The sequence below is a fragment of the Eschrichtius robustus genome, chromosome 1, assembly GCF_028021215.1.
Source record: "Eschrichtius robustus isolate mEscRob2 chromosome 1, mEscRob2.pri, whole genome shotgun sequence".
NCBI lineage: Eukaryota > Metazoa > Chordata > Mammalia > Artiodactyla > Eschrichtiidae > Eschrichtius > Eschrichtius robustus.
In genome coordinates this window covers 38,489,080-38,504,815 of record NC_090824.1, presented here as the reverse complement: position 1 = coordinate 38,504,815, position 15,736 = coordinate 38,489,080, and the positions used below count along the sequence as shown (strand labels likewise).

General features: G+C 37.0%; 1 protein-coding gene across 1 annotated transcript in view; it reads right to left on the bottom strand.

Moving 5' to 3' along the window:
- Window positions 1-15,736, bottom strand: part of KCNH5 (potassium voltage-gated channel subfamily H member 5) — a 328,693-nt gene that overhangs the window by 236,488 nt on the left and 76,469 nt on the right. Inside the window, exon 7 of the mRNA XM_068523893.1 lies at window positions 3,644-4,070. Within this exon, the coding sequence (XP_068379994.1) occupies window positions 3,644-4,070 (427 nt within the window). The remainder of the gene's footprint in view (window positions 1-3,643; window positions 4,071-15,736) is intronic.

Here is a 15,736-nt window from a genome sequence, read left to right as displayed (position 1 = left end):
TAAGATCACAAACAGCTGAAAGAGCCACATTTGGTTGATATTTTGTGCATGTGTGTCTAATAAGTTTTGGAATTGTGGGAAGTTACTGTAACACTTCATGGGTCTTAACAGTTTTCTATCAGCTTCTTGGGTTGTTGCAAAGGAAATATTCCATGAAATTACTAAGGACCCAAGAACTAAGAAGGAAATTAAAAGGCATCTCCTTGGAACACTCTGGCTATAGAAGCTGGATTTGTTCAGAGGCATAAAAAGAAAACCAAATTCGACAGGTAAAAGATATCAGATATTGGTTTATTCAGATGTTGAAAGGAGATAGCAGAAACTCAGGAAGAAAAGGATCCACTTTATGACCAGAACTTCATCTTGAAATTAAGACAGGAACTGAAGAAGAGAGGAGAAAGAAATTTTGATATAGCAATATAATTAGCCATACATGAAGTAGAGAAGAATGACACCAACTCTGAACTAAATGAAGTTTTGAAAACTCAACTGAATCTATGTGAAAATTTCCAATGTAGGTAAATTCAGAACGTAGATGGTAAAAAAAAAAAAAAAATGGTGGGAGAAAGGGTTGTTGGTGCTTCTAATGACTAGCCTCTCAGAACTTATTATCAGGCCTCATGAGAGACTTAAGATTGGGGCAATCCAGCTGAAGGAGCTGCTGCACTACCACAGGCAGACAATACAGGTGAGCTCACCAGGGCTTTCACAAAGGAATCATGGCTAAAATTCAAAGAGTGTGCATTTTCCTGGAATGTATGTTCATCAGAGACCTAACTGGGGTGGATTCAATAACAGGAGATTCTTATTATAATCATACAACAAATTTAGATTGAGCATGGCATTAAGAATTATTTAGAAGTTGAGTATATAGAGGCAGAAAAGGTAGACAAAGGCCCTAGTGTCATGGAGCTTACAATCTGAAGAAAAGAAAAACAGAGTAAACATGGTTTCAGGTCTTGGTAGATACAATGAAGAAAAAGATTAAAGGGAAGAGAATAAGAGTGATTGGCATTGTGGTGGTTTTTTATAGGAGGGTAGCATGGAGAAGAATTTCTGAAGAAGTGGTTTGAATGGAGTATTTTGAAGGTAAAGCCAATAAAACTTGTTATGAATAGATGCAATACATGAGAAAAACAAGAAACTAGGATGATTCCCAAGTTTTGGGGCCTGAGAAACAAAGTAAATAATGGTGTCCTTCAACTCTACATAGATTTTATTTTTCTGTTATTCTCTTGTTGAAAAATCAAACTACACTAGTATGTCCACTCTGCAAAATAGTTTGACAATTTCTTTAAAAAAATAAGTAGACACTATATGTCCCAGAAATCTCTTTTCTGGGTATTTATCTCAGAGAACTAAAAACTTATGTCCAAACAAAAAACTACACAAATGTGCATGAAAGTTTTATAGTAATAGCCAAAAACTAGAAATAATCAAAATGTCCTTCAATAGATGAATGATTAAACAGCAGTATATCCAAACCATGGAATACTACTCAGGAATAAGAAGGAACAAACTATTAATACACTCAACAACTCAGACGGATCTCAAGGGACTTATGCTGAGTGGAAAAGGCCAATTTCAAAAAATCACATTTTGCATGATTCCATTTATATAGCATTTTCAAAATTACAAAATTATATAGATAAAGAACAGATCAGTAGTTGCCAGGGTTAGGGAGGCTTGGGGGAAGGGGTGAGTGTGACATGAGGGAGATCTCTGTGGTAATGGATCAATTCTGTGTCTTGATTTCAGTGGTGGTTACAGAATCTACACGTGATAAAACAACACAGAACTATATACACACATGGTACCAATGCCAATGTTGATCTCGTACTAGAGTTATATAACTATTGGAGGAAACTAAGGGAAGGGCACAAAGGCCCTCACTATACTGTCTTTGCAACTTCCAGTGAATCTATAATTCAAAATAAATTTTTTAATCTAACTATGCTCAAGTATAAGGCAAAATGCATTATATAAATATTAAAAGTAGTACAGTAATAAATACTGCATCTGACAAAACGTTGTCTTCTGAATTTATAAAGCACCATTTTTGCCAATACATCTTACCACTATCAGTGTGTAGGCAGTAGTTTAATTAAGAGATCATCAGGATCTCTTTGTAAGAACATTTTCCTCCTAAAAGCCTCTGGAGGAAACAGCACTTGGAATTCTCACTCTCCCTCTGTTACTTTTAAGCAGCAAAGAGAACCTGTGTGTTCTTGTTTCTGTACCTGTACAAAGGAGTACAGAAGGCTAAACAACTGTTAACATTGGTGTCCAATAGCTTGCAGACATTATGAACTCCGAAAAGTACCTTGTTTAGACCCAAGATACTACTGACCTTCCATGAGTCAGCTGACATTCCTGGACTCTAACATTTTTCCCATTGGTGTCATAATATAAAATTCTATAATGTGGAATCTCAAAGAGGATGGCTTAGACCAAAAACCAATTACCATGACCCAGAGGCTTAAAAGGTGCTAATAACACTAATCATAACTCCAGTCCCGGGACTTCCCTGGTGATCCAGTGGTTAAGAATCCGCCTTCAATGCAGGGGACACAGGTTTGATCCCAGATCGGGAAACTAAGACCCCACGTGCCACTGGACAACTAAGATCCCACATGCCACAGGGCAACTAAGCCCACGCACTGCAACTACTGAGCCCGCACGCTCTGGAGCCCATGCACCACAACTAGAGAGAAGCCTGCACACCACAACTAGAAAAGCCCACGTGCCACAACAAAAGATCCCGTGTGCCGCAACTAAGACCCAAAGCAGCCAAATAGATAAATAAATAAATAAGATAACTCCAGTCCCAAGGTTACTCTAGGTCTCAGAACTAGGCTTGGATAAATCATCAAAGTCAACGTGAGGGTGTGTATGGTGATGAAGTCCTCAAAAATCTCCATTTTTCAACATTTTCTTTTGTACGTATTTCCTTAATTCTGATCTTCTGTATCATCCAGCCTCAGTCTGAGGATAGAATACTTGGTCCTTCACTCCTGTAGACAGCATTCTACTCCCAAGAATATCATCAAGACATTTAGTTCTCAGGTCTGTATGCTACATCCTAGACACTTTTGTCATTGCTAAATAAGCTTACATTTACTAATCCTTTCATTCTCTCAGACCAGAATATATTCCAGCTAGAATTTTGTAATGGAGACTAGATTTATAAACTCTTTGCCTAGTCTTAATTGTAAAAGCCTACATAAAACTAATTATTAAATAAAACATTTTCTAAACAGGGTATCTCACATCAGATCCTGTCTACTTTTTCAGAATTTTATGCATTGCCCACAAAACCTATGGAATATGCCAGATGCTGCCTTTCTAGATATTGGTCTCCTTTTGGAAATAGCTCTGCCAGGTACAATGCTATGAACAGAATTAAATCAAAGAGTTCCCATTCTAATTTTTGTATCAGTCCATGCATACTGCAAAATTATATTATTGTGTATTTTTATTTTCTAAGGCTGAATAAAAATTAAACCAATGTAAATGATATGAATTAAACACTTTTCTGAAGACAAAGTAGTTTCATTTACTCCTGTCAGAGACTGGAGCCTGGAGAACTATCAACAACAATAGTTTTTTTTTTTTAAAAGAAAATAAAAGAAAAGATACTTACAGCCAACCATCATCATGGCCACGGAAAACATCTTTTCCACATCTGTGGTAGGAGCTATGTTTCCAAATCCTATGGTTGTAAGGCTTGTCATGGTAAAGTAGAGAGAGGACACATACAGTGAATCCTTGCTGGGTCCTCCTTCCCATATCCCTGCACTGGTATTGTATCGATACGGAGTCCCAATGCTCAAGGCCAGCTGGTAGAGCCAACTGTCTATTTGGATGGTGTTTGTGACTTCATCGATGACCTCATAGTCCCCAATGCTGTACCATATGCAGGCCAGCCAGTGAGCAACTAGTCCAAACACACACACCAGGAGCACAAGGACCGCTGCTCCATACTCTAGGTAATGGTCCAATTTCCTGGCAACACGGCCCAGTCGCAAGAGACGCACCACTTTTAAAGAACTGAAGAGACTGCTGATTCCCTGAATTAAAAAAAAAAAAGAAATGACACAACACTTTCAGAAAAGAAAAGGCTAAGGAAAACAATACAGTGGTTCACCTTAATGAACTCAATCACCATTTATATACTAAGAACGTACACATACTACAGCTCCGACTTTAAGTCAACAACAACAACAAAAAGCTGAAGTGATAAAGAAACTTTTTAAATGCAGATTCCTTCCCACCAGGAAATAAGATATTTGCAGATTATTAGATTAAAAAAACTTTTCATTAGGTAAGGAAGATGGAGTTTATTTTCATAAGTGGAGTATAAATAACACAGAGAAAAACCAAAGGAGAAAATAGCTCAAATGCAATATACTCAGAGTATAGAAATAGGGTGATGAATTTAGACCTTTTATTTCTTCTTCCTACAAAACTTTTGCTGTACTCTAAAAGATTTAATTTTATTTCTTACTTTATAAATGCTATGAACAGCAAAACTTCTGAAAAAGGAATCCTACTTTTACTGTCAAGCAAACAGGAAATACTTCTGTGTATATTAGAATGAGCAAATGCCATTATTTCCACCAACTCCTGCCACAGTTATGATAAACACTAAATTTGTAGAGCTGTGAAAAAGTGAAGAGTTGAACCTAGAATGGGAACATACCTACAAAACTCTATCATCTTCTGGCAATAGTCATTGAAAAGAATACTATAAGGGAATGGCAGCAAGAATATTCATATTTTGTTAAGAAGCTTAAAACATCAAATATAGCATTATCCAAATGGAAACATAGCATAGACTTCATTCAATCAGTGACGTTCTCAAAGTTACTTTTTGAGGAAGCAGGTGATAAGCCACCCAGGTAGAGAGGGTAAAGCCATTGCTGGTGCATGAGGGAAAGACAAAGCAGTGACCCAGGACCCTCTCATCTGATCATCACCTCCAAGTCTCACAGAGTCCATGACTTCCTTACTGCTAATTCTATATCCCAGGGAGGAGACAAGGCATCTAACATAACCTACTCTGAACTTAAGTCTGATCAACATGGAGGAACTGGTTGGTATAGTAGAACAGATGTAACATTAATGAGACTCTAATTATGGCATCGTAAAGTTACAGTGAAAAAGGCTGGGAATGCATTTGGTTATACTCTATATGATAGTATATATTTGAAATTTTTCAAAATAAAAATTTGAAATAGAGAAAACAAAGAGAAGTAGAAACAGGAGACCTTATGGAAGCAAAAAAGGAACAGGAGCATCCTGACCATTTTCTGTCTCAACCTCGATAACCTTAGGCCTGGCTCTATCTCTATTCCTACTCTCAAATGCTGTGGCATATACGCAGCCTTAAATCAATTCTTATTTCACTTGAACACTTGGGGGAGGCAGGGATATTGAACTTTAGACAGTAAGAGTAGCATTAATAAAATTCAGAAGATGAACTGGCATAATTCAATGAAATGAGATATTGAAAGGTAAGAAGATTCAAGAGAGCTTGGAAGCTCTCAAAAAAGGAACTACATAATCATGAACAAGAAAGACAAAAATAAGTTTTTATTGAGCATTTCTACATGGCAGGCTCTGAGCTGTGCCCTGGGGACATTAAGACAAATATGCCTTGCTTCTGCTCTAAAGAAACCCATAGTCAAAATGCATGAAAAACTCAGAGGGTTAAATTAAAAAATAAAAAGTGTTATTGTAGATGTTGTCCTCCACTTAGCTCCAATTTTTAAAGGAACTGTGTTACTTCTATTTAAATACTGGGTTGGCCAAAAAGTTCATTCGGGATTTTCTATAAGCTCTTACAGAAAAACCGGAATGAACTTTTTGGCCAACACAATACTACAGAGAAAATTATTTCCACTGTAATTATTTTTTCTAAAAACAGCTAAAAACAAAAGAAGAAAAAACAGAGAGGAAACCTTTATCCCCATTTAAACTAAAAACTAGTCACAACCCTCAACTAGAATGTAAAGAATCAGGACCCACTCAAATTAGGCCCAAATAACGGGAGGACACATTCCCCTGACCTCTGATGTAGGCAGATCTCTCCAAGAGGAGGTGATCCACCCTGAGGGGTACCTACTCTGGACTCCACTTAATCAAAAAGCACCATTTTCTATAGCCATGTCCAATATTATTTAAATGTTACAAAATGTTTGGTAAGTATTGTAAACTCTCTCTGTCATGGGTTCTATGTCACCACTTTCTCCTAGATCTTAGCCAACTCCCCAGCTGACATCTCTTTCAAAATCATTTTCTGGGGCTAACCTTATCCATGCTTCTTTTATGTGTTAGGATTCTCATTATGATTACCCTCAGCCTCTCCTGGTTGATTTACTGCATGTCCATGTTTCAACTGACTTCTATGAGTTCCTGATACAGAAGCCAAACACCTGCTGTACATTTCCATTTAGACATTCCATAGGTATTCAAAAGGTAATATGTCCCTACTCTTGTGAACAACATCATTATGAACCCAGTCTCTCAGACCTGGGGCTGAGCACCCCCTTTCCTGTCACATCCAACTGGTTATCAAGTCTTGAGGATCTCAGCATTCAAAGTGCTCCAAATATACCTGAATAAATCCCTCAAAAATATCCCTTCTTTCCTATTCCCAAGGTCATGCCTTGGTCATGGCTTCATGTTTTTTCTCACTGTGTGACAGGAATAGCCTCTCCATCAGCCATACTACCTCTATTCTCACTCCCTTTAATTATGTGATCACACTGTATAGGCTACCAGCCTGCTATCGTTTTACATCATATATATCTAATCATGTCCCTCTCTGGTCTAAAATCTTTAGTATTAGCTCATTACCTATAGAATCAAGTATTCACTCCCCACCATGACATGCAAAGCCCTTCAGGACCTAGCATCTGCCTGTCTGGTCAGCATCTCTCCCAGCAAGTCCTCCTCCTGCTGTCTAGACTCCTGCCATGCTCAACTATGTGTAGTTCCCAGAGTGCCCATGCTGTTTCATGCCACATTAACAATTTGTCCCCTCTACTTAAAGCACTCTTCCCTCCCACTCTCTTGGTGGCCAGGGTCTTACTTATAGTTTATGGCAGAGACTCTCTCCTCCATGTCCATTTCCCTGACATCTTCTTTCTTCCCCCACCATCTTCATTGTTATACCCACTGTGAGAGTTAGGTGTCCTTATTTTGTATTATCATATACTCTTTGCCCATCGCTATGACAACCATCATCATAATAGCACTTTATTACAAGTCTCTGTTTGCATGCATGGTATCCCAGGAAACTCTAAACCCCTTGAAGAGTATACCTAGTGTCAATTACCAAGCATGGCATATGGTAATAGGTTAAGCAGTCAATACATTCAATAAATGTATGAAAAACTTTTTACGACACAAGTAAATGTGGGTGGGGTGAATTGAGTGTGTGGTGGGGCAGGGAGGGGGCATAGTTAATAATCTTATGTGATAGGTGTCATTACTAAAACATAGCCTAGAAAAATTAAATAATTTGACTAAGTTCATGCATCTGGTAAGAGGAGGAGCCAAGAATCAAATATAGGCAGTCTTGTCCACACTCCTTGCACTTCACTATCTGATCTCATTCTGAACCTCACTATATCTAGAGCATAATGTGCAATTTAACAAATCACATTAGTACCAGCAGTATTGGCTTAAATACAGGCATTCTCTATAAGACTGAATAAAGGAGATTAAATACTTTGCCTCCCACTGATTCCCACCGAGGCCCAGCAGTGGCCTACTTAGGGGTCTGTGGAGGCCCCAGAACCCTAGAGAGTCTGCAGTTCTCTTACATGGACCAACTCATTTCATTCTCACAATACCAGAACTCCTATCTCCACTGTTCATTGGAGGACACTGAAGCTCAGAGAGGTTACACGACTTGTCTAAAGTCACACAGCTAGCAAGGAATGGACCTGGTCCTTCAGATTCTTCATGCATTTCCCACAATAGCCAACTGCTGTGCAGTCTTCCTGTCCTTATCCCAATAATCACTGCAATATTAATCTTCTTAAAAGACAGTATCGGGCATATCCTCCAGGGGCTCATTATAGATATTAAACACAGTATCTATAGGCCTTCAAGGTCCACAACCCCATTTCTGTCCACACTGCCAGGTCATTTCCAACCATGCCTTTGCCAAGCAATAGTGCTCCAGTCAAACCAAACTCCTTTTTGCTCTCAAACATAGCCCCAAAGTTTCACCTTTTAATTTGTCCACAGTGTCCCTTTCATCTACTTATAAAACCAGAAACTGTTATTCAAAATGAGTAATACAGAAGTGTTTGCTTTATTTGGAAAGTTTTTTTTTAGCTATCTCATTCTCCACTGTTTTGTACCCAAAAGAATTTAATGCAATTACTATAATCAAAACTCAAAGTTAATGACTTTGTTTTAAAATTTGATGAAATACTTGAAACAATCCAAATGTCCATCTCCAGTAGAATGGATAAATAAATCATTGCACCTTCATGCAATGCAATACTATCCAGAAATAAACATGAACAGACTAGAACTATATGAAATAACAAGAATGAATCTTAAAACTATCATACTGAGCAAAAGAGACTAGACACAAAAGAGTATATATTGCATGATTCCATTTATAAAAGTTTAAATACAAATGGAACTACTCTTAGATCAGACATCATTAGAAATCAAAGTGGCTTCCTTTGTTTAGGGAGGGGTAGTGACTATGCAAGACATGAGAGGGCTCGGTAATATTCTGTTTCCTAATACAGCAGCATTACTAGGAATTACTAGGTGTGTTTGCTTTGTGAAATTCCTTGAGCTCTACATGTAATATTGATGTAATTTTTAAAGAATGTTTTATTTAAATATCAAGACAATGTTAAGGAAAATCCATTAGTCACTGTTGTGTTGTTAAGGTTAACATTTCACCACGGTACATAATTCAGATTAATGATTTCTTCTGCATCATGTGATTTGGGGAGGGGGGAAGAGGTGTCATATTCAACTCTATCTAAAATAAGAGATTTTACTCATCTTATAACTCACCCTCATAACCTTTAGATTGGTCCTCAAATTATACTTTTTTTAATATACATAATTTTTTTAACATTTTTTTGATGCAGACCATTTTTTAAAGTCTTTATTGAACTTGTTACAATATTGCTTCTGTTTTATGTTTTGGTTTTTTGGCCACGAGACATGTGGGATCTTAGCTCCCCAACCAGGGGTCGAACCCACACCCCCTGTATTGAAGGTGAAGTCTTAACCACTGGGCTGACAGGGAAGTCCCCTCAAATTATATTTAATCCCTTGTTGGGAATTTTAATTTAACCCATATGGTAATACTGGATACTTTGACAGGCCAAAATAAAATGACTCCCTTCTGTGCTAACACCTTTTTATAACAACCTCTTGATTCTGTGCTTTCCACCAGTTTTGTCTGCTCATTCATTTTCTGCTTAATTTCACTCCATGCTTTCCAATCTTCCTGTGCCTTCCTCTGCACTCCAGTGGCATTCTGCCTCTATCCCAACCTCTGAGGTCTTAGTTCACAAATCTCTGGGGTTCCACTGGTGGAAGAGAATATCAAACACATCAAATGCATAATAGAACACAGCAGGGTTAATGGAGAACTTTCAGTCATCAGCCTTCCTTTCTAGCTAGTTTCCTTACTTGAAAAGCCCCTCAGGCCATAGGAGCATAAAGAAAAATATCCAGGAGATATCTCAGTGTTATTAACTCTTCAGGATATTTTTGTGGATTCCCGCATTAAAGAGATGTGGGATGTAATCAGCATAAAAATAATGGCTTACAATGATAAAGCCATTTAAACTACAAATCAATTCTCTCATTTGATTATCACTAAGGATAGTAGGCAGATAACTCAGCTAGTATTCTTTCCTAGCTTCTTCCCCCCTTGCTTTATAAACAAAAGAGGAATGATCAAAGAACTTTCTTGTCCAAGGACACATGACAATTAAGTGGGGGTGAGAGAGCAGGAGTAGACTTATAACATCCAGTTGCTTGGTTTTTCACCTACATCTAGCATTCGCGCACACAAGATGTGTAGTAGATTGTTTGGAAAAAAATAGCTCGGGTCATTTCCTTCCCTGTATCCATACCCTTTGGCAATGTGACTTTGCAACCTTTCCCATCAAAAGATAGGGTCTATTTCCCCATCTTGACTTGAGTCTAGACTGGCCTTATGACTTACTTTGGCCAACAGAATGTGGTGTAAGTGACACTGTGCCAGTTCCAGGCCTAGACCTCAAGAAGCATAGCCTCCAATACCAGTCATGGTCTTAGAACCCATGGCCGTTCTAAGTTGCCATATGAAGAATGGCAACTAGGCTTTTGGAGGATGAGAGACCATAGGAGCAGCCCTATGACATCCATCTGAGCCATCCCAGATCAGTTAGCCACCAGCCATCTCAGCAGCCTACCACAGATGTATGGGTGAACTTAGTTGAGATGAGCCAAATCTAGCCAAAGTCAGCAGAATCACTCAGTTAGGTCACAGGCAAGTGAGTTAAATAAATGGTGATTGTTATTATCCATAAAGTTTTGGAGTAGTTTGTTATGTGGGAAAAAAAGCTAACGGATACAAATGTGAGGAAAGCACATGTATTTATGTGCACAGTATTTCATACTTGTTTGACTTTAAATGGGGGCAATATAGATATGTATGTGATATAGAAGTCTCATTTTAACAAGACATTCTCCCAAATAGGTAAGATATGAATGTATAAAATAAATTTTAATATGCAATTGTTAGATATTATTTACCTTTTGTATTGGGAAACGTGTCACTATTTTGCTTTGCAAGAATTTATGCCAGTAAATATTCCATGAGAACAAAGAACTCCAAGTTATTACTTCATATACCTCCTAAATAGTTCTTAAATCCAACCTCACCTAAAGCTTGCCCTCACCCTACGTAACTTCAGTTTCCATGTGGATGACCCTGCTGAAAATCTGGCCTCACAGTTTCTCCACCAATTCATCTCTAACAATCTTTTCACTTTTCCTTAAACGCCCACTCCCGAGGTCATAATCTGAAATTTGTCATATCTAAAACGTTTTCCGGCTCTGAAATCTTGAATTGAACCATCTTGTTTTCTGACCATATCTTCTTCTATGTTGAGCTAAACCGTCCAATTACATCAACATTCAACCTTAATGAATCTCCAGTCTACTGACAGATCTGCTTTTTCCCAATCTATTAACCCCTCCATTCTCCATTTTCTTCTTTATGTGGCCCCATAATTTCAACAACACCATACATCCTGAATTCCTTAGCATGTCTGTCTCTTCATTATAACCTGTATCAAAATCCTAATTCTAACTCAATTATCAGCTTTCTTCAGGGCTGTGTTTAAGAACTGCTTAAGAAAGTAATACAATAGGGCAGATTGATTCCACTAGAAATTCATTATCATCAATCTCAAAACATCTCCTAACTACCTAGCAATTTTACTACTTTTCTTATGAATTCATCTATCCACTATATTTTAAACTTTCTCTCTTCTGCTAAAAAATCCAGCCACTCCCCCTTCAACTACATCTTTCCCATAGACATTTAAATATTTCATGTCTCTCCCATTAAAAAAAAAAAAAATGTTACTACTCTCCCCTCCACCTTCCCATTCCAGACATTGCCCCTGGTTCTTTTCTAATATATAAGCAAATATAAGCACTAGCCATTTGATTACACAAACCAGAAACCAGGAAGTATTCATGTTGCCCCTTTCTTTGATATCCCCCATACCCAATTTATCTTAAAACCCTCTTAACTTTAACTCCTAAATGTCTTTCCAATTTATTCACTTTTCTTCATTGCCACTGACACCACCTTAAACCATGCTGTTAGCATCTGTCTCCTAGACCTATGGAAGTGTTCTAATAAATCTTAAGGCATTCATTTGACTCCGTCCACTCTATTCTGAACACTATATAAGAGTTATCTTTTGAAGTCATTCATAGTTTAAAATCATATGATAGCTTCCATTGTTCTAAAATCTGTTTTGGTTTAGTCTAGAGCAGGTCATTTCATTATATAATCTCAAAGGACCAGGTATGTTCCCTTTGTGCCATTTGTCTCTTTCTGATTGTGTATTCATATCATGTTTTGTTCATTCTTTTATCCCTAGCACACACTCTAGAACTCCCTGCCACAGTGTAAGCACCAAATATTTATTAAGAAAATGAATACACTAATTAAAGAATAAACTAACCAATACAGAAATCTCTCATAATAATTTCTGACTCCTCTAGCACTGATATTGTAATTAATAATTAATAGTTATTTAATCTTCATGGGTAGCACAATATCAGGCAATTATATAGAAACCACTCTGTTTTATAAGCATTGGGGTCTTATTCTAAGTAGATTTTGTACATGAATGACTAAATAGTCCATTTCCATTTCCTTTTGTAGAGTGCAATTTAAAGACTGAAAGAAAACTAACTAGAAAACTAGAAATGTAGCAAACTACAATTGTTATCTGCATCTCTAACCCATATAACAAGTTCTATTGCCTCCTTCCTATTCAGAGCTCACTTCTCCAACTCACGTTACCAAGAGATTATGGAGAAATAATCCTAATTACTCCCTGCATTAGTTAATATGCTTCAGTAGAGAATCTCAATTTAAATAACTTGTACATACCACCTGCTTTAGTCTATTTATATTCTTATCAATACACAGTGGCATAAGTAGATAGATAGTAGATAGATAGATAGATAGATAGATAGATAGATAGATAGATAGACAGATAGACATCTGTTTTAAGCAATATCCATGATATACAAATTTTAAATGCTTCTTATTATGGAAAAAAAAATGTTCTCATTAATATCCATTGGTCTAGAGTGAATATAAAGCATGATCAAAATATGCACCACAAAAGAGGTATATTGCCTAAGTCTCGATTTTTTTTCAAATATCATGATATATGCATAAGCAAACCAGGTTGGGAGATGCTTTAAATCCTTCAGTAACTTGTTGCCACCTTTACAATCATCCAAACTCCTTAACACAACCTGCCCCTGCCTACTTTTCCAGTCTCCCATGTGCATCTCTGTCTTCTTCTCTCTGTACTCCAGTTATAGAAAATGTCTTTCCTTTCTTCAAAAATTTTATATTCTCTCTCACCTGGTGCGGTCTCTAAAAGTGAATTTTAAAAACACTCTCCCTAACCCGCTAACTACTCCTTTTGCCTAGTTAATCCTACTCATCTTTCAGGTCTAGGCTTAAATGTCGCCTAACCCAGCACCTATAATAACACAGGTATAGCTTTCAGAATTCCACAAGGGACATGCTTGGAGTTGTATCAATCAGGCAACCCTTAAGCTGTGGTATCCTCATCAGGTTATTTACAGCTCATTAAAAGCTCTTCATAGTCCAGATGTAATTTACCAATCAGAGATCTTTTTTAAATACATGTAATACAGCCGAGAAACATAGATAGCATATTTCCTTCATCAGTCCCTGGGAGAACAAAGGAAGACAGTTGACCAAAGGTAAAATCTGTCAATGCAGAAGGAGAAATAGTTTTGTTAATCCTTTATCCACAATGTCTAATAAACAAACTTCCTAAAGATGAAAAATTCCAATATAAAGATAAACATGTTCCTTGTGAGCTAGCATGTGTTATGTGAAAGCAGAGATAAAATCATGGAATAAAATAAAATGAAGTAATAGAAAGACCAAAGGGAGTAGGGATGGAGGTTTAGAACTTCCTTCAAAGAAGAGTGAGGAAATGATGTATTCTCAAGCATAGTGATAATTACCATGCAGAAAGATAAAGAGCAATTTCTATGCAAGTATCCATAGTTAGTTAAGGCAAAAAAATTTTAAGTATTATAGTACACATATTGCAATATATTTCAACCTTCTTTGCCTCCATGTCAGAATTATTTCCTAATGTTTAACAATAGGAAGCCTTCATCATGAATGAAGATCAGTTCGGATAAAAATTTCTATTCCTGTAAGCAACAAAATCAAACAAAGGAATCCTATTACTATCCTGATTGCTTGCAACCTCCTATCCTCCCAAAGCTAATTCCCTCAGTTAGGCAGACTGCTTTGCCTCTGTAGAAAATTAATGCAAAGAATATATCCTGGAGCATCAGCAAGTTTTTCAAATATAAAAAAGATATCGATCTTTAGATCTGTTTCTTACCATTCTGTACCACCAATCTCCACTTGGAATAGAATTTAAAAGTTCAGCCTACTGCCACTATCCTCCAATTTGGAACCTGTGGTTGACTCTTACCCATTCTCCAAATCCTTACCTCATCTCCTCCTTCACACTGACTCCTCCTTTATTCACACTCTTGAATAATTTTTGAGAAAGTTTTTCTCTCAAGCTAGAAGGTAGGTACATTTGAGTTCAGTGACTTTGCCTTGTACATCTTTGTATTCATGAGTCTACAATGTTTTGCACTCCTAGTGGGAGATCCCAGCTTAGGAACCTAAACCCTAAGGTAACCTCTAAACATGTATGGAAAGCTAGTAGTGTAGGTCATATGACTGGAAGATTATTTAAGTGAGAATATTCATGGAAAGGAACTTATGAACAGAGAGGTGAGCATAGCGGCCGAAGGATAATGCCCTACTATCCGAAAGAAGTTTGGGGCACAGATAAGGTTATGCCACAAAGACTGCCCTTTGGCCCTAACTTTTCCTTTACTAACAAGAAACAGGTATATTTAGGAAACATTGTAAGCTTCAATCCCTCATTCACTTTAGTAGAAATATATATAGTATGGCAATTATGTGTCAGGCACTGCAAATCCAGGCTATTAGAAAGACAGAGTCTTTGCATTGAGGAAGCATAAGGTCTAATTTTGATTCCTCCAGAAACAAGCACAGGGTCTAACCCTTAGTTTTCTAAAGATCTTTGTTGGATTTGACTTCTTAACTTGAAGTAGAATTGAAGGATGCAAAATAGGGTCACCCATAAACCTTCCCCTGAGCACACAAATGAAAGACAAGTGTTGATAAACCACTAATCCAATCATTGATAAAAATATAAATGGTTTTTTATTATTATTAGAAGCACTAGTGTTATTAATGTGCTTTCTTAAGCAGAGAAGAACTGGGAGGTATATAGGACTTAAAACTGCAGCAAAAGTTTTTAAAGCAGGCTAATAAGAAACTAAGAAAGTCCCATATAGAAGGTAAAATCATCCCAGAGATAATACATTTCATTGCATTAAAAGTCTCATACTCTTCAGAGTAACTAAGTTTATCAGGGATAAACAGGAGCATTACATAATGATAAAGGGGTAAATTCTCCAAGAAGACATAACAATCCTTATATTGTATGCACCTAACAAGACCATCAAAATATGTGAAGCAAAAACTAATAGAAATGCATGGAGAAATAAAATGAATCCACTATCATATACTTCAATATCCCTCTGTCAGAGATGGTCAGGTCTAGCAGGCAGAAATCAGTAAGGACAGAGCAGAACTCAACAGCACCATCGATTAGCTGGCTATTATTGACATCTTTGACTACTTTATACAACAAGAGCAAAACAACAACAACAACAAAAACTCACATTCTTCTCAAGGTCATGTAAAATATTCACCAAGATAGACCACATTCTGTGCTATAAAACACACCTTAACAAATTTAAAACAATAGAAATCATACAATACCTGCTTTTGGACCACGATGAAATTAAACTAGAAATCAATAACTGAAATATACTT